The sequence below is a fragment of the Protopterus annectens genome, chromosome 12.part0 (genome assembly GCF_019279795.1).
Source record: "Protopterus annectens isolate FY-2018-M chromosome 12.part0, PAN1.0, whole genome shotgun sequence".
Lineage (NCBI taxonomy): Eukaryota > Metazoa > Chordata > Ceratodontiformes > Protopteridae > Protopterus > Protopterus annectens.
Window position 1 is genome coordinate 89,862,104 of NC_056746.1, and position 20,943 is coordinate 89,883,046.

At 38.8% G+C, this 20,943-nt stretch overlaps 1 protein-coding gene across 2 annotated transcripts in view; it reads left to right on the top strand.

The window, feature by feature from the left end:
* The window catches only part of CARD11 (caspase recruitment domain family member 11), a 2,459,919-nt gene that overhangs the window by 1,451,933 nt on the left and 987,043 nt on the right, over positions 1-20,943 (top strand). For both annotated transcript variants that reach the window (XM_044089102.1, XM_044089103.1), the window contains exon 6: positions 20,431-20,583. In XM_044089102.1, coding sequence (XP_043945037.1) covers positions 20,431-20,583 — 153 coding nt within the window. The remainder of the gene's footprint in view (positions 1-20,430; positions 20,584-20,943) is intronic.

Genomic DNA, 20,943 nt, shown 5'->3' on the forward strand with positions numbered 1-20,943 from the left:
CACAAAACACCTAAGGAAGGGTTATACAGTTCTCCAGTTACCCACAGCTTTTATCCCCAGTGTTAGAACTGATAAGACTCTAAACTGGGCTTAAGACGCTCAAGCTACATTACCACTCTTGATAATAGCCAGTGCAGTTGTAGAAAATACGCAACAAAGCACCGTTTCTAATCACTGGCAGATATTAGCATCTTAATAACCTACAGCGCTAAATAATGCATAATGTATACATAAATGCCAGCCACAAGATATTAAAAGAGAATAAATAAATTCAAAAAATGTACTTAGAAAATAAAGAAGATACACAATACTGATACAACCTAAACGGGTAACAGTATATGCACTTACTTTAAAAAAAGAAAAATAATTGCACAGATCAAATAGTTAAAAGGAAAACTCTAGTTAAGTCAGATGAATGAGCTGGCTGTCTCTGTCTCAAGGAATGCTAAAGCTTAAGTAAACTAAATAACCAGAATATTATGTAGGCACATTGCAAAAGAGCAACTTACGTAGTTATTTGCACACAATGATCTTCCGGAAAGACTGACTCTCTACCATACTTAGCTCAAAATATATTAGCTCATTATTTATTCCCCGTAGGAATCGGGAGTGATTCAGTCACTTTTTTTCTTGCAAACAGAAAAAAAGCAACAGAAAAAAAGTTGTAAGAAAATTCAGAATGTCGCTGACTGCTTTTCCCTTCTGGTACCTAGCTCGTCTGCAACCTTATCTCATGACTCAAGAGGTTCTTGACTGCACTGTTTATAATCTCCTTGCAACTACATGGAAAGCATTTATTCCCTGGGCCAGAAATATCACTTAACCTTCCAATGGCATAAAGTCATAGGCTGAAGATTTAAGCATTTTTCTCTATATTTCATACAAAGAACAAATACAATTCTCTTGTCACAGTTATGGCATTTCAGATTGCAGTTATTCTTGCAGATTTTGCAAAGATTCAATATAGCTTACGAATGAGATATACAGCCTGAAGTAAACGGGGGAGTAAAAGTAAAGACACAACATTTTACATTTGTTTCTCTCCTGTGGTATCTCACTGTTGTTGTTTATCTTTTCCCGGTTAGGGGTTGCCACAGCGGAACTCCGGTCCGCAAATGACTGGCAGTCTATTTTTATGGTGCCAAGTTGCCATCCTGACGCCCATTCACGCATGTCTTTCGGAGGCCACTCGACCACAGGGAGGACATGCAGACTCTACACAGAAGGCACTCCAGTTGAGAATCGAACAGGAAAACCTCTTGCTGTGAGGCAACAATGCTACCGCTGTACCACTGCGGATCCTGTGGTATCTCACTGTAAAGAATTTAAAATTCATAACAACACTTTTTTCTGTTTTGTATACAACTACATGACATTCCAAACACTACATTGTTACCCTAGTCAAGAAAGCAGCTTAGATATAACTGAACTATTCATTAACACATAGTTTAATGCATGGAACATCAGTGACAAGTTTGAAGTGAAATATAATTCTGAATATGAAAAGCAGACTGATATTTTGACTGAAATACTGTTTGGAAGGAAAAGTAAGCAAAGCTACTCAAAATGCATAAGTATTTTCAGTGGTGAATCCAATAAACTGCAAAAGGGGGATTAGAGTTTGGTTAGTCAACTGCCAAGGTGGGAGTAGGAAAGTGTAATACTAGGTTTGGGAGATGTGGAAGATCACCTTAAAATGCACTGACATCATGTGTGAAAAGACAGCAATTTCCATTCAGATGCACACAATTGTGAAGTGGATATGGTAGTAGAAACAGATGATTCCTGTGCAGGACCCAGCAGATTTACAGACAGTCCAAGTTTCTTCAACGCATGCCTGGAAGAGTTGGTTTGTTGCCCATGCCAAGTCACACTCCCCCTCCATGGCATAGCAGGCATATGCATTGTTATAACCTAGGAAAGAGTCTCAATGATGGGGATATTAGTTATAGATTACCATAGTACAGTTAAGTCGTTTTTTGCAAGCAAATAAGATTTATGTGCAAATAGGGAAGTTCAATTAAGTAAGAGAAGCAGAGCAATTAAGGAAGTAGATATGAAAAATCCCAAAAGGCAAATATTCAGTTTAGGCATGTGCAATGTATAAATACTAATGTAACCACCATCAAATAGAAACCAGATGCACAGAGGTTTGGATAAATCAGCAAGGGCTTCATTTAACTGATATACTGAATAAGTGAACTCAAAAAGATTTTTTTTTAAGAATAAGAGGTATGCAACTTAAGAGACTCACACAGCACCTCCCTTTTGTATATTCTATAAGTGACACTAATTCTACATACATACATATATTTATAGAGAGAGAGAAAAGGGGAGAGATGCATAAAATTATACATGCTCTATAATACTTTTTGATGCATCCGTCTTGTTGTTAAACAAACATCAACCTGCTGAAACAAACGTGAAGATGCAAAATGTTGACAGACTGGGAGTTACTTGTATTACCTACCCCAACAAATAAAGAAAACAGAATTCTGATATTAAATTTCGAGAGACCTCACTTATTAAAATAGAATTCAGAAATTAAACTTCTAGAGACCAAACTTATTAAGCAAAACATTTTTTTCCTTACATAACAAAAAACATTTATCCTATGTTAGTCAAAAAGCTTTCCTTCATCCAGCAAGCCCCTTCTAAAATTTTATAAGTTATAATGAATTCCTACTATTCCTACTAGGATGACCTTCCTTGTGTTATTTAATTAACCACTGAACCTCAATTTACTATAACAAGGGAAGGAAATTAAAGTTGTGCACAAAAAAGTTCTCAAGTCACATCAAACATTTAACTATTTACTATTCAATTCATTTTTTCAAACTTTCTACTTAAACTGTGTAACAATGGCCATAGCGTACTTTAATCAAAAAGCTGCCTTGCATCCAGTACTGTGCAAACTGAAATCTTAAAACTCGTTAATCATTTCCCATCTTTCAAGAAAGCATACACCTTTTGAGATATTTACCTCTCCTTTTCTTCCAGAAGAGTCTTTAGGTTCCATGAAGACTAAGAAAGTCAAGGAATAAGTGCTCCATGGTAGAAGGCTTCCCCTGAAGCTTTTAAGTTCTAAATGTGCATACTAGTAGGACTGGCAGTCCTCAAAACCCATGAACTGAAATGGAATTTAGATCACCTTTATTTCTTTCAGTATTTCTGTCAAAACAGCATTTACCCCCAAGGGGTGGCGAAAGCCACACACACTCTGGCTAGGCTTGTAAATGCCCTAGGGCAGATAGCCTAGTATGAACCTATGAACCTATTTACCATGTGTGGAATATACCAAGTAGAAAACAGATGTGGGGGTGATTGCAGGGTGTTCACATTCTTTGACTCCACTCTGAAAACACCTTAATTTCACAACTCCCCTGTGTCCTCGCAGATTATATGGCTCATTCCAATAGAGCAAAGGAGTACCATGGCATTCAGACAAAATGGAGGAAATAGGGCTACAATGGCATGTATGTACAAATTCAGGTTAAAAGTAAGTGTGCTCAGATTTCTGCATTAATAAGAACAAAGGAATTGCAGTCAAAAAACGTAATGCTAACTCGGGAAATTGCGGAAAATCTGAACAGTTGAGAGGAGTGAACACTCTCTCTTAATCGTTCACTAAACCACTATATGAATTTCAAGCCTGCATAAGGTATAGCACTGCTGGTGATTCCCTGCTGGGTGAGAAAGTAAACCTGTATTTTTTGTTTTTGACTGATAGAGCTGCTGTCTGTCTTACCTGCTCTGTTTTGTTTTCTGTTTTAAGAAATGTTTTCTGGTGGTTTTGTTCTGTATGAGAGACAGACACTTAAATTATCTAGGCTCATGTTTCACATGTTTTTTCATTGGTGATATTTAAGTACTAAGTGAAATTCTGGGCCTTTGTCTTTGTCTGAAGGATTTCAAGCCTGGATAAGGTATATCACTGCTGGTGATTCCCTGCTGGGTGAGAAAGTAAACCTGTATTTTTTTGTCTTTGAATGATAAAGCTGCTTTCTTTCTTACCTGCTCCATTTTGTTTTCTGTTATAAGAAATATTTGCCTGGTGGTCTTGCTCTGTGTGAGAGACCAACTTAAATTATCTAGGCTCAAATTTCACATTTTTTCACAGGCTAATTTGAATTGTATCCTGAGTGATACTTAAATACAAAGCAGAATCAGTGGCGGCTGGTGACTTCAAATCACAGGGGGGCTGCAGGAGACAGCTGAATGGGTGGGGTCAAGGGGAAGGGGTGTGGTCAACCAGAAAGGGGAGGAGCTATGCTCAAAACCACAAAAACTAACTTTAAATACGCTGCCCTGGGTGGCAAACCATCATTATGAAAGTCCAATCAAGACAAAATAAGTGTAGAAGAAAAATATTTCAATGCATTGGCTGCATGACAGCTTACTTAATATCTAGATGGAAACAAAAGGTTGTGAGGCATGAAAAAATAAATTACTTTTTAAATACATTACTGAAATGCCAGTCAAAATCAAGTATAAGAAAAACCAGAAGCACTCAACTCAAACCACTTCTCCTTGCACTGCAGTTCTAATTATAATTTATATTCAGCTTTATTAAAGTACCAAGTAACATGCTGAAAGTAGAAATCTCTGTGATACCCCCACTTGTAAAAATGTTTCTTATCCAAAAAAGACCTGCTGCCTGACAACTTGTTTCATGGGGAAAACATGATCAAAGTAAAAAATGAAAAGCAAACAAGAAACAAGCTCAAGATACATTGCTTAAAGGATTACTGTACAGGTTATGGACCACACATGATTGGCATTCTGTTTAGTTTACGGGTAAAGTCTGTAGAGATGACTGGAAGTCTCCAACAAGTGTAATGAGCTTTTTAAAATAATGGAATCCTGTCATTTAATACCCAAGGCTTATACATTATCTAGTCAAGTATTCTCTGCATGGCAACAACAGAAATGTTGGCAATTCTTTAACAGTATGCTTATTAAAGCTTACTTGCATGTTACGATTTCAGGCAAGCTTACCTTATGGTCATTAAAGCATTGCTACTTAAACACAGAGCAACAGGCACTTTGAGTAATAAGCATAAATCTGAGTAATAAGCATAAATCAACAGTACAAAAATATGACAGAAACCAGACTATTCTGCAAAATCAAGGACAGATGAAAAGCCAATGTAGTAATGGTGTCTACCTTGGATGGGGGGGGGACACACACTGCATAACTACTCCTTGCCTTGCTTGGACACATCCAGAGTCACTGCATGGGGGAGTGGGGTGCAACAAGTATGTCACAATTTGAAATGTCTCTGGCTGACTGTGATGGCCCTGACACATTTGTCATACCTCTCAACCTCAAGAGCAAGACATCTGGACAAAGCCATACACAGAAGTGGGACAAAGGCCCAAAAATAAGGACAATTTTTAAATATTGCTCTAATAAACTTAGAAAGATAATAGAATAGGTCTTGCATTAGTATGAATTTTCTGAAGGGTATAAAATCTGAAACTCAAATGTCTGTCATTTTCTAACTTCAGTCTTTAGTGATTTGTCACTAATTTGCCAAAAAACACAATTCTATGAAAAATGGACCAAAAATGTAATGCAAAAATATAAAATAGACACACAATACAGCTGGGAACCTGTCAAAGAAGGGACACTTTAATATTAGTACTGCTACCTTGAGCAGCTGACAAAATAAAAGAATCTACATGCATTTCAAGTAATCTATAACTTTGATTATTACAGTTATTTCTTAATTGTAAACCCTCCATGTTTTCTTACAAAATTGCTATTTTCGGAGGGATTATTAGGGGGAAGAGCAACATTTTGAGCCAAAATCGGGGACAGTTGAGAGGTTGGCTATGCCTAATTCTATAAAGCAATTTATTTGCATGTACCTCTCAATCTGTTAATGCAGTAAATCTGAACAAGGCCAAATATATTGGGGGCACATATAAACAGTACTAAAAATTGCTCTTGTATAAATTGAGACAGTTGATAGAACAGCTCTTACTTTAACATGCATTTTTCTGAAGGTTATGAAGTCTGAAACTCAGTGTATCATTATTTAGTGACTTAATTCCTAAATGATTTGCCAGAAAACTACAAATTTTATGAAGAACAAACCAAAAATAAGAAGCAAAAATCTATTCATTCTTTGAAAATCTGGACAGTTGGGAGGTATAGTTCAGCTGGGCCTGTCTGAGTTTGCTGCCCTTCCCCCCTGACAAAATCATGGTTGAATGGAGCCTCTGCAGCCATTCCAATGAACCATTACTTGGCTATTTCACTCCATTTACCATAAACACTAATGTGCATACTGCTTTACTTCTATGATGAGTTGGACTTCATTTGAAAGTTTTATTTTGTATTTTACAGCACAAACACTAAGTCATCTGCTAAACAAAGCAATGCAGTCTCACAATGAAAACTTAGCATTAAAACTTCTCTGCCCTTGAAACTCACATTCATTGAAACAGCATTGAAACCCACATTCAAAGAAAATACATTTTGCCAGTGGCAGCTAAAGATTAATTTTGGGCTGTTTTCAAATCATAGGCCCCTTGCATATGAAACATACATGCGCTCTTTGATACACCTTCCTCATTGTACTAAAATTATATTCCTTGTACAATACAGTACAGTTGTTAGAGGGTGTTTTTGTTTTGAACATTTTTCCAGTAAGCAATGAAACAAAATGCATGCACCCATAATGGCAAAACTGCCCAGCTCAGAACATTTATCATAAAAAAGTCTACTCAGACTTCCACAGTCCATCATTATTAGTAAATATGCACAATTCTACAGTCCACCATTATCAGTAAATATGCACAATTTTACAGTCCACCTTTATCAGTAAATATGCAAAATTCTACAGTCCATTATCAGTAAATATGCACACTCTCTGAAGTAAAAATCATCTAAACAATTCCACATTAAAGAAATTTGTAACTAATGAAGAGGTTGCTGCTAGCAATTACCTTTATATTTCATGGTTTTATCGAAAAATAAAGTGTCTGTTGCCCTCAGGAATAAATTGCCTATATTACATTAAAAAATGATAAGCTAGTAATAATATTGCAAGAGGAAATGGATGGCAAACTGATAACAGACTCATAGTTAGTATCTTCACCAAGGTGAACATTCTCAGTACGGCAGCATCCACCCCTTGTGGGAGTAGAACCCACAGCCTTCTGCATCAAAAGCAAGTACACAACCTATTGTGCTATTAACAAGGCAAAACACTAAACTTATGTTCCCCTGCAGCTCTCAGCTCCTTGTAAAATCTACTCAATACTCAACTGCATCTCATCTTCGCAGCACAAGAAAACTGGAAAAAGCCAAAATGTATTGGGGGGGTCAAAAGCCCAAAAACCAGGGACACATTAAACATTGCTTGTATAATCTTGGAAAGTTGCTAGAATAAAATGCTGTGTTACCACCATACATTTTACTGCCAAGGTCCCTGAGCAAAACAGTCAGAGTAACATACCACTACGCCAAATCAGCTGCTTTGTAAAAGAGAGGAAGACTGAAACTTAAATGGCTATCATTTAGTGAATTCAGTTCTCACCATAGCTGTCAACCTCTTAGTACAAAACACCTGGACAAACCCAGTAATGAGGGAATACAGCCCTCAAATATATTTTGCCCATTGTACACATGTATTTGTTAATACACACACATATGTATCTACACACATATATATATATATATATATATATATATATATATATATACACACCAACTTTGAGATCATACATCAACACAGAAAGGGAAAGTCCAATCACTGCTATACAGAGATCTTGAAAAAACACATAATGACACAAAGAAAAAGTGGCACCGGTCCCCTCAGCAATAATTACTGCATCCCACACCTGCAGCATAATCTTCAATCTAAACATTTACTATAGACAATACTTCCATGTTTAACTTAATTACATAGACGTAATTAGGTCCCTATGGAGAAATTGCTGAAACTTACACTTTACATTTCAGTTTTCCTACATTTTTCTTTTGCCTTTCATTTCTTTTTTCTTACATTTATAGAGAAAAAGGCACACGTGCTTGATCCAGAAAAATAACATATATTCCACATTAGAAAGTAGTCAAATATATTTTACAAAGGTGGCAACAATCTGAAATAAGAATGAAAAAAACACATTTTTGTATAAGATTTTTGTATAAGATTTTCTGCCCTGGCACCACAAACATAACAGAAATTCCATTACAGCAGGTATGTTGCCAGATCTTTGAAAGTATGCCACAGTTATCCATTTTCGCAAAGTACCTAATTCAGCTACTCTTGATAACTTCTGATACTCATATATATCATTCTGGCAGTCTCAAAAAATACTAGAAAAGGTGATTGCCAATCAATTGAGAAGCCACTTTGACCAAAATAACTTACTCTGTACCAACCTTCATGACTTTTGTAAGGGCTACAGCTCCTCCATTTTCATTGTCTAGACTCTGTCACAAGTAATACACAAAATAACATGGAATCTAGTAATGTAACAAGAACCATCATGTGTCATAGCCAAGACTTCTGATAGTATATCTACAAACATCCATATGCAATAAATACCTTATCATTGGCCTTAGTATTACTAACTACAGCTACTTCCATTTGATTACATAGTAGGAATCAGAATCACCCATCACACAGCAGTTTTCCAGTCAAAGAAATTCCTTACTGGAGTTCCACAAGACTCCTATTAAGAGCAGTTTTAGTCATGTTTCAGTAACTGTCTGTATCCCTGCAGTGTTAACCTTAGTCAACTTTCTTCTCCATGCAGGTGACTTAGTAAACTTTTCTGCCAGTCAATCATTTAAAACAAAACAATATAGAATAAATGACCTAACTTTAAATCCAAATATATATGACACATTGCCTTTTCCATTCAAATATCAACCAACTTTATAACAAATATCACAGACATACAGTGCGGATTAATAATAATAAATAATGAAATAAATAGTAAAAGATAGTAAATAACTCACCTGTTGATTAGGGAAGGCAAGCAGCAGCAATAATAAATCCACCAGGTCCACCACAGTTGTTGCCTCGCGCTCTTTGTCTCTCTTCTCTTGTGCCAAAAAATAAAAAAAAAATGTTTAAAATTCCAATTTTACTGACAGTACTAATACACTAGAAAAAAAGGTCCCAATAGGTCCAACGCCGAAAACTGACTGACTGATTCTCGCTCTTTTCCCAGGACATAAAGCCCGGGAAGAGAGCGACAACCAATCAGCAGCATTTGCCCAGCAAGCACGTCATGACGTGCCTGCGGACGTCGCAGTCCGAGCCCCTTCCATGTCTATGCGGTTTGTGTCTCAACCGCATAGACTTCTGGGGAGTTCTGGGCATCAGAATGATGCCTTCTTTGCTCCCCCGGGCTGCAATCAAAACATTGCAGCAAGAATAAAAAAAAAAAAAAAAACGCTGTTGCGCTAGAAGCGCGCAATGCGCATGCGCGTAATTTCGAGTCGCGGACTCGAAATTTAAAGTTGTAAAAGAACAGATTTAATTTTTTTTTTTTTTTACATTAAAAATAAAATAAACTAAATACTCAGCTGTCTAGCTGAGGGGGCTGCAGTCCGGCAGCCCGATGCCACGAGCCGCCCCTGAGCAGAATTGTGGGCCTTTATCTTTGTCTGAAGGATTTCAAGCCTGCACAAGGTAGAGCACTACCGATGATTCCCTGCTAGGGTTTCCCACCCACCTTCCCATTTGTCAGTCTTATTTTTTTAACCTGGTGATTTTAAGCATCCAACCTTTACTGTAAATTTAGCTTAATAAGCTCCTCCCTTTCTACACTGCTGCTGCTATCTTGAAATTTTTATCTGAATTATTTATTTGGATTTCCTTGTGCTTATAATGAAAAAGTGCATTTTGCCTTTTATTGTATGTTGTACTGATTTACTTCATCTGAATTCATTATAATTCTAGCTGTTGGATAAAGTAGTGTATTTTTACACTCTAGAAAGCCCTTGTTTTCTCCTCAAGGTCAGTGGATTTTCCTTCTATTACACTGGGAGGTGGCCTGGTCTGTCTAGATTGAGGAAACACTTGAGATTTCTGCATGTAGTTTTATTGGCTAGAGAGCTTATTAATCGGCTTATCTTGATTTCAGTTTCTTTATAAATTCTGTACAATTTAGTGGCTCTTGGCACATTTATACAAAGTACTTTTATTAAATAATCACACTTTTATGAGCTGTCTTAGGTATACTGCTGTATTCATATATTTAAGTTTGTTTGTGATAGCACTTCACTCAGGACACTGTCTTAACTGTGCTTTTACATTGGGAGGACTGGGATTATTCATCTTGTGGCTGTAGGTGTTTACCTGGCTTTCCGAGCTGGGAAACCCGCAAAAGGTCTCTTAAGTATTTTTAGTTTGCACTTCTGTTATTTACTGTGACTGTACTTCAGCAGTTTAAAAAAATCTTTACTATTTGCTGCAGCACTGCATTGTCGTCCACTACTGCATTTGTTGCACTTTGACTGTATTTCATGCCAACTGTTGCTTTTACTTAATTTAAGAAAAGGTTTGTTTCTGCTGTTTTATTCTGTCACTATTAATTAAAGAAAAACTTTGCTGCTTTGTACAGTGTTGCTTATTTAATTTAAAAAAGAAGTATCCTGCTTTTTCTGTTACTCCATTACATTCCTGTTGGCTGTAGTATAGACTGGATTCAGACCAGCTGAATTCAGTTCTGCTTGTAGACTGAGCATTAAAATCAGGACATCTTTTTTTGGAGAAGCCCCCCTGTACCCTTGTGGCAGGAGCATACAATAGGACTATCTAATTGAAGGTTACTAGTTCAGGGCTCAGTTTGAGATATTTCACTGGTTTCGTTGTATTAGCTGCTTTGCTCTTGCTTGTGAGTAGCACACCATCGCACACCACCATGTACCACTTGGCAGGTATAGATTTTGCTCTTGCTTGTGAGTAGCACAACATCGCACACCACCATGTACCACCTGGCAGGTATAGATGCAAAAGCAGCAGTAGAAGTATTTTCCATTAGAAGTAGCTGGTATATATCAGAGCTCTTCAGTGAACCACTCAGCAGAGATTTTACCTCTTAACTATGAGCATCAGACCCTATAGATCCCCTCTTTTATAGACCTCCTACTGTACACCCCATAAGTTAGTCGCCCTAAAATAGCTCCCTGCCTGATACCCCCATCTTTTTCCCATCTTTTTCTCCTAAACCTTGCATTATGGACTGTCAGTTTATCTCTGTTTCTCCTGTCAGCCTGGTGGGCATGGGTTTTTAAGACAGTGTAGCAGCTGCCTCATGTAGACTGACAACCCCTTACTCCTAAATCACTGATGTGCAGTTTGTGAGAGATGTTCCTACACTAGGAATCTGGAATCACTGATCTGTTGTGCCCAGAACAGTGACACTAATCCGTCAGCTCACATATCACAACACCTACTCATAACATGTACCCAGCATATAAACTTTCATATACAGAGGTACTCTCCAGAAACCTACCTAAACATCAGAGACCTCCAAAACACAAACATGCTACCCCTAACACCTAAAGCACCCAATACACTTAAAACACTAGCACCTGTGTTTCACCAAATAAGCCCTTAAGGAAATCCACAACTATTCCAAATGTTTAAGTTATAGGGGACTCTAAAGTGAGACATACAGATGCCTCACTCACCAGGTTGAACAAGGAGAAGGTTACGGTCACCTGCCTGTTTGGTGCAAGGATTCACCAGATCACACAAGCACTCAAGTCTCTCAACAACAAGTACCTTTATGACTCTGTCATAGTTCATGTTGGTGTGAGCAACTTGAGATGTACCTCTCTGGACTATATGAAAAGAGACATGATTGAGATCTCTGATTATGTGTCCCAGGTGGGTATGTCCCTAGCTTTGAGCAGCATTTTACCCTCGCCTAGGATGATACTTCAGTATAAAGAGAAAATGATTGACTTCAATAATTGGCTTAGTTTCTAGTGTCATTCTAAGAGGATCCAGTTCCTTTCAGCTTAGGATGACATGGTGGATAAACCACGCTGCTTTTCCAGAGATGGTCTTCATTTGTCACCTTTAGGCTTTTGGTTGCTGACTTAGGCGCTTGCAACCCCCATAATGCCTTTTTAGGCAAGGTCACAACAACAACATATCAGAAATGAAAAATTCAAACACAAAGAAACTAAGGGCCATATTGCTAAACACTAGGAGTTTAAATCAAAAACTGTACTCTCTGGAAGCACTCCTGTCCCTGGAAGTTGTTGATATCTGTGCAGTCCAAGAAATCTGGCTGAAGGCCGCAGAAAGTATCCCAGCCTTGCAAGGGTACAATGCCTTCCACACTTTCAGACCGCAAATTGAAGGTGTGAGAACCAAAGGAGGCGGAGTATCTATCTTCATTAAAGATAATTACACCGCTAGTCTGGTCAGACAAGAAAACGCTATGGAGCTACTCCAAGTCCAAATTACCTTGGGTAAGACCCTCCCCTTAAAGTCATCATCAATTACAAGTCTCCTTCCATGAACCAAGATGCCTACACAGCTTATTTAGACCTACTTGGGACAAATTAAGGTACAACCTAACACCCCACTCATGGGTGACTTCAACTGTCCTTCCATTAATTGGGAAACTTATATGTGCCCAAACTCACTTGCACAAAAGTTCCTAGACATTGTTAACTCAAATGCCCTGGAACAAATAATGCACTACCTCACAAGGGACTCCAGTGTTCTAGTCCTGGTCCACACCAATATGAGTGACCAATGCAATGCCTCAAGTGTAGGGCCCACACTGGTTAAAACCAACCATAAATCGGTCATTTTTGAAGTAGCAATAATACCAGCACTCCCCGAAAGAGAAATCAGGCTAAAAAACTTCACCAAAGCTAACTCTGCCCACCTAAGGGAAGGTATAACTGACTTCCAAGCTCCAGTTTCCACAGATGGCATTGACAGCTATACACTGATGGCCTGTCTAAACATCTACACAAATGTATAGACACAGCCATGCCAGATGGGATTAAATCAGGATCCCCAAGAAAAAAACAAACCATCCTGGTGGACGTCTGGCATTAATAAATTATACAATAAGCAAAAGAAGGTGCAGAACTGGAAGAGTACCCTCCTTAGCCTGAACAAGCAAATAAGACAAATGCCCAGAGATTCCTTGATTTCATCAGTGCAAATGCCTTGGATCAGTTGATTGACATCTTCACAAGAGGTGAGAATATCTTGGACGTAGTATTAACCAACATGAGTAACCACTGCAGAGCATCCCTACAGTGTCATCATCCCTGGTAAGATCTGACCACAAAGCAGTCAGTTTCAAAGTCACCATCTCCCACGACCCCCCTCCCTCCACTAGGGTCAAACAAAAAAACTTCTCCAAAGCTGATTACAACTTCCTGAGGGAAGGTATAAACAGCTTCACAGCCCGGTTCCCCTCCCCAGGAACTGGCACATATGTCCAAACTTACACCAAAGTACTATATGAGCATTTATATAGTTGCATGGAATCAGGAATACCAGACAGGACAAAATCCTCCTCCTCAAGGAAGAGTAAACCTGTCTGGTGGACATTCACAATAAATAAACTCTATAATAAAAGGAAAAAATTGCTATCCAGGACCAAGAAGGAGCAGGTGTCTAATTGGAAGCAATCTCTCCTTAGCCTATACAAGCAAATAAGAGCACTAGTGAAATCCTCCAAAGCAAACTTTGAGTCCAAACTGGCCACATCTACAAAAGACAATCATAAGGCTTTCTTCATGTATGTCCGCAATCTCAAGGGAAGCACCCATATCTGCTCAGAAGGTGTCAAGGACACCGCATACACAGATCCTGTAGATATAGCCAACCTGCTGGTTGACAGGTTCAGTGAAAACTTCACTCCTCTGTGTCTCCATCAGTAAAACAGGACATCCCTTTATCTCTAGAGATCAAGTCATCTCTGTCCTCTCAAAGGTAAAAAATACAGCCTCCATGGGACCCGATAGTATCCTAGGCTGCATCCTACATGAACTCAGGCAGGAACTTGCAGCACCATTAGGCACCCTATACAACCAAAGCCTGAGTACCAGCTTTCTCCCAGCTGAGTGGAGGACAGCTACTGTCATCCCTTTGCACAAAGGTGGAGTGTCCAGTGATCCAGGAAATTATAGACCCATCAGCTTAACTAGTATGATCTGCAAGGCCATGGAGCAGGTTATCATGGACCTCATTAACAAGGATATTGGCAACCTCCAGAGACTTGATCCAACACAGTTTGGTTTTGTCAAGGGAAGGTCATGCCATGCCTGTTAAATTTGGTTGACTTCTTTGAGACTATCACCAAGGCTATAAATGAGGGGAAGACCGTGCACACCACCTACCTTGACCTGGCCAAGGCCTTCGATACTATTCCCCACTCGGGTATAATAGATAAACTCTCTCAACCATAGCCAAGGATAACCATAAGGTTTTCTGCTACATCCACAACTTAAAAGGTAGGACTCAGATGTGTGCTGAACTAATTGTGGATGGCATTTCACACAGTGACCCTGAAGAAATTGCAAACGTGATAACAGACAGGTTTGGCAAAAATTTCACCCCCCCTTCCCCCAAGCATACCACAAACCTTGTCTTCATCATCTCCTCCTCCCCGCATCTCCAAAGAGCAAAGCCATCAATGATCTCTCCAAGGCTAAAAACTCTGCCTCAGTGGGACCATATGGCATTCTGAGCTACGTTCTTAATGTTCTAAAACAAGAGTTAGGTGTTCCATTAGGCACTCTATTCAACCACAGCCTGAGTACTGGCTTTGTCCCCACCAAATGGAAAAAAGCAACTGTTATCTTCCTCCACAAGGGCAGCTAAGCAACAGACACAGGTAACTATAAACCCCTAAGTTTTACCAGCCCCATCTGTAAGGCAATGGAGCGAATCATCATGGACCTCATAAATAAGGATATAGGTGACTTCCAAATCCTGGATCTGTCCCAGTTCAGTTTTGACAAGGGCATGTCATGCCTGCTAAACCTGGTGGACTTTGAGAACGTGACCAGAGCCATAGATGAGGGCAAAGCCATGTACACAGCCTATCTTGACTTGGCCAATGTCTTCGACACTATCCCACATTCAGGCATCATTGACAAACTAACCCAGTTGAATATCAACCACTATGCTGTCAGGTGATTTGCAAACTGGCTCACAGATCGACAACACTCAGCCAAAGTGGGAAACTTTACCTCTACCAGCAGACCTGCCACAAGTGGGGTCCAACAAGGGTCAGTGCTGTACCCCCTCTTTTTTGGCAGGTCTATGTCATGTAGTCAAAGTGCCGTAACTTTGACTGACATATGTTCGAACACATATGTCCGAAGTTACGGAACTTCTACTAGCTATAAAAAAATAAAAACACAATGGACAAAGCCCCCCTGCACCCCCCTACACCCCCCGCTACTTAAATATACCAACTCTGAGATTGCACCACATTAAAGTGAATGGAAACCTCCACTTATGGAGATTTCCATTCACACGCTCGAACATTTACAAATTCAAACATATGGTCTCGACCATATGTTGTTCGAAATTGTAAATGTTTGACTACATGATAGAAACCCTTTTTTGGGATATACTTCTCAGAAGTCCAGGGCAAAACAGAGGGGATGTGGCAAACCAAGTTTGCAGATGACTGCAAACTAGGTGCTATCACTGAATCCCTTAGAGATGTCAGCACACTTCAAAAGGGGCTTACACAGACCAATGATTGGTGCCAAAGCCATGGATGCTAAAAAACAAAAAAATGCATCATCATTCCCTTTGGTAAAAACCATGTCTGCTGATTATAAAATAAACATTAATACCCTAAGTATCAATTCAGTAGTGAGAGACCTGGGAACACAAGCTGACTGTGATGTCAACTTTGACCACCATGTGTCTACTGGCAAAGATAATTCCTCACAAAAGAGGTCCTAACTCACCTGTACTCATCCCTCATCAGGCCTGTTATTGAATATAATGCTCCCTTTGGTATGTACTTTACCAGACACCTGCAGCAACTTCAGAGACTTCAGAGATTTCTAACTAAGAAAATTCAGGGTCTCCAGCAAATGGTCATCTACAGACTGAAGTCACTGTCACTGTACTCAGTAGTGTACAGACTACTTAGAGGCAACATATGTCTGGTTTACAGGGTCATGTCTGACCCAAATCTAATGGAAATGCTGCACATCCATAAGTCAAATGGTCCTGTTCCAGGGACCTCAATCTAGCCTGTGACATAAACAGGACCAGCTGGAGAGACAGATACATCTCTCAGAGGTTACTACTCCTCTGGAATAGGCTTCCAATCCATATCAAGCAGAGCACCTCCATGACCCTGTTTAAGTGCATCCTGGATGACTGGATGGGAAACCATAAATTGCTGCTAGGGATTGCCACGTTTTCTCTTCTGGATATGGGTAGTCCTTGCTAGAAAAACTTTGAGCATAGACACTATCTCTCATCTTATACTGGGATTTAACAGCTAGACATGTAAAGACCCTTGAGTCAATAGACTAGTAACATCCTATGAACTTATGAACACAAGATTCACAGGCTTTTACCCTTGCTGGCTGTATGAAGTAAGCAAACAAACATTTGTTTAGTATTGAGAAAATATACTACATGTTACATTTAAACAGTCAGTAATATACAGTTGACTTCACAGCCACAAGGTACAGGATTTCATTTTCACCTCTGGGAAATTAGCTGGGCTTGAAATGGGCAGGAAGCATAGTACTTACTTATGAAACTATTAAAGGAAATCTAGTAAATACTTTTAATGACCTGAAATCTCTTGATATTTGCCTTTTATAATTTTTGTCTGTAGGATACACTGTGAAGGGCCGCGGTGGTGGTGCTGCGGTAGCGTTGTCACCTCACAGTAAGACGCTGTCCAGTTCGATTCTCAGCTAGAGCATCTTCTGCATGAAGACATGCGTGAATGGGCATACCTTCGTTGAAGGTTGTGCGTCAGGGCTGGCCACTCGGCACGTAAAAATCAACTGCCAATCATTAGTGGACCGGAGTTCTGCTGTGGCAACCCCTAACTGGAAAAAGCCAAAAGACAGAAGACAAGGATACACTATGAAAACTGGAGTTTGCAGATGCTGTCTGTCAGCTCATGCATGCATCCTGTATTCACAGAATCCAATAGGCATGATGCCACATCAGTACTTTCTAGCTACTCCAGGGTGATGGAGAAATTAGATCATAGTTCCAGAAATCTTAAAAATACCATATAACTAAATTAGTATATGCAAATGTGTATCTGAATAATAGATCCAACACTCAGTGAATTTTAACAGACTAGATGGAGGAAAAGAAATCCTCTATTCTGTAATGCGGTCATTCAGGCAAGCTATGTTTGCTTATTGAGAGGGCACCCACAGTTCTCTTACACATGAATGGTAACGCTTTCACTGATCACCTGACTGCAGCCTCCAGTGCAAACTATTTAAAAAAGTGTTGGTAAACTGAAATGGCAAGATGGACTGTTTTGGCAGCACATTTAACAATTTCTATAGAAGAACAGTGCATATCTTTGTTTAAGCCACAAGTGAACAACTTAAAAAAGGGGGTGGCGCTTGCCCCTGCGCACAGGCCTAAATCCACAACTGAAATTTTCATGCTGTATTTAAAATGCTTACAGTCAACTAATACAATGTTTGGATGTATAAAGCTCTTTTTTAAACATTCACTACACACTGAGTATTTAATTTGCTTCCCTCTGGCCATTGTTCAAATTCACATTTAAACATTTGAATCCTGAGCTCTTCAAAAAAAAAAAAAAAGCAAAACTCAAATTCTATGATGTAATAATGAAAATGATGTAGAAAAAGTAATACAAACAGCTGATGTCATATAAGGTGTACCCATTAAAATGGTGGATTTTAATTATTACTTAGTTATATTGTTGCATCTTCCACAAAAATCCATGTTCCTTAAAGAAATACCATTCATACTTAACATGGTAACCCATCCAAACCAAAATGACCCAGTTCTAGAAGCAGTCAAGATAAATAGAAAACTACTTAAAACTAAACCCATATCATAGTTTTCATAGGAATGTTACCAGTGAAATGTTTTCAAGCAGCCAAAACAATACGAAAATAGCATGCAAGCCCTAGAAAGTGTTCACTCACGTGAAATAAGAATATAAAGAGAAGAAACAAAGCTGATATTCTGATGTCCAAGACAAATCCCAGAAAGGCCCAATATAAATGACACAGTATCTACCGGTAGCCATTTTGGGCTCCATATACACCAGATCACCCCTTAAGGGCCCCCTTTTTCAATGGGAATTAATTTGTAGTGACTCATTTTAGGAAATTAGCTGATATGACCATCTAACCCGCGGTGGTGGTGCTGCAGTAGTATTGTCGCCTCACAGTAAGACGCTGTCCGGTTCGATTCTCAGTTAGAGCGTCTTCTGCGTGGAGACATGCATGATTGGGCATACCTTCGTTGAAGGTTGTGCTTCAGGGCTGGTAAATCGGCACGTAAAAATCAACTACCAATCATTAGTGGACCAGAGTTCTGCTGTGGCGACCCCTAACCGGGAAAAGCCGAAAGACACAACAGCTGGTATGACCATCTGAGGCATTAGCCAAGAGCATCATATAGCTGATGGCCAAGCCTTTCTTGTTTATACATTACTGTACTTGTTTAATATTTGGCATGCAATGTGACCCTCTAAGAGGTATAAATGTGATAATATAGTCACATTTCCAGTTAGGATATCAGAATGTTTTGACTGCTGGAATCTTGCTGCTCGTGACTGGCTTCCAGCATCCATTGTGGGTGACTGTATGATGGATTGCACCTACACCCTCCCCTCCCTCTCTGAGGAGGAACAGCTGATATTTGATTACTCACTCTCTGCTTTCCTACTGTCCTCTCAAACGTAGGTGATCAGTGACATGGACAGACATCTTGCGATAGCTCAAGGGTCAGTCTTCTGAGTTTCTAAGAGATGCATAAATGTAAGAAATGGTTAATTTTGCTTCCAGTGAGTTATGCAAATGATCTATCATCAGACTGATTGACATCTCCATTTACTGAATATTCTCTGACTAACTGCTAAATGTTTTTGATTGTTTAAATTTTCTAGGCATGTACATAACAAAGCTACGTGCAAAAACGTAAAAAAAAAATCAGTTGGTTTTGTACAACCAACAACTATTCACTTACAAAAGGTTTATACTTATAATAAAGCAGTCATCCATACTATGTTAGGTTCCAGGGCTCCCTATTTTGCTTCTGATATGAGTATGTCATTGTAGCAAACTGTTAATTTATTTTATTTACTGGGTTAATGCCACTGAGTCAAAAACTCTGTTACAGGTGAATCTTACAGATAGAATTCTTTAAAATACAACGCTACAACCCTTGGAACAGTTTATTTAATTTTTGCATAGCCTGCCAGATTAATATTCAGCTTGTCTACTTCATTTCCTGGAGAAAAAACTTAAACAGTATTGTGGAAACATGGCAATTCCGTCCAGAGAGCATCTGGGGCCAGGACTCATCTCCAGAACCTTGACCTCAAATACAGCACCACTGACCAGTGTTCTACCATGCCTCCAAGTATTGTCTAATAACTGTCAGTTGGTACCATTGCTTCTGTATTGTTTAAGCATATTATATTTTTAACCAAGAAAATTTTATATTTGAGGTCTGCAATCACATGGGTTTCCTATGGGTGTTACAGTTTCCTCCCACATTCCAAAGTCATTGGACACTCTAAGTTGGCCATAAAAAAGGGTTTGGGGATTGATGGATTTGTGAGCGTTTTGCAAACTAAAATGAAAAGTGTGTGTGTGTGTGTGTGTACGTGCGAGTGTATGTATTTCAGTACTTTTTACTAATATTAAGATTTTTTTTATATAAACAGTTATGCAACCATACTATATTATGCAGTATTATTGTGACCAAGGATGTAGCACATAATTTTTTTATACATGCATGCCTCTCAAATGGCCAGATTTTTGCAGAATGTCCAGATTGTTGCCTCAGAATGTTGGTCCGTTCCTCATAACATTTATGGTTTGCTGACAAATCAAAGAAGATTGAATTCACTAAATAATGACATTTATTGGAGTTTCAGATTTCATATCTTTCAGAAAATCCACAGCAACACAAAACCATTTATTTTAGAAACTTTCTAAGTTTATAAGAGCAATAGTTAAAATCCGTCCATATTTTTGGACCTTTGTCCCCCATTACGTTTTGGTTTTGTCCAGATTTCTTGTGCTAAGAGGTTGAGAGGTATGTAACAGATGGAGATTGCTTTTATAAATTGTACCTAAATATAGGAATAGTCAACTGATTGTATTACTATAGCACAGCAGTAGAATTTAAAACCAAATATTAAAGAAGATGTCTATTGAAATTAATTTCCCTATTATTGCTATCCTTATTTTAGGCTGGAAAGCGTTGTTTGCCTGATTCAGATAAGGCCATTCTTGACATTCTAGAACATGACCGCCAGGAAGCACTTGAAGATCGTCAGGAGCTTGTTAATAAAATGTACAATCTACATGAAGAAATGCGCCAAGTGGAGGAGTTAAGAGACAAGGTAGGAAGACACTTTGGTCGTCATGTTTCACTGCCCCCCCCCCCCGAATTTGCCTTATAACATTTATGTTTTGCTGTTTGTTGCCTTAACCTAGCTTTTATTACAAACTCTGACACAGTTTCTCCCAGAACATTGTAAAAATATTTGGTTATTACACAGCGGGAAGCTGAAACTAGTGCTGCATATTCTCTACTGAATTCAGGTTTGCACTAACATTTGAACAGTGCATATTATTTTAGAGAATTGTATTTGGCATGGGGAAAGGGTAATATATTCATAGTCATAATGCACTGGAACACAGCTCACCTTGCTTAATAGAGAATAAAAGTGAAAGGATGATATTAGATGTTGTTTGCAATT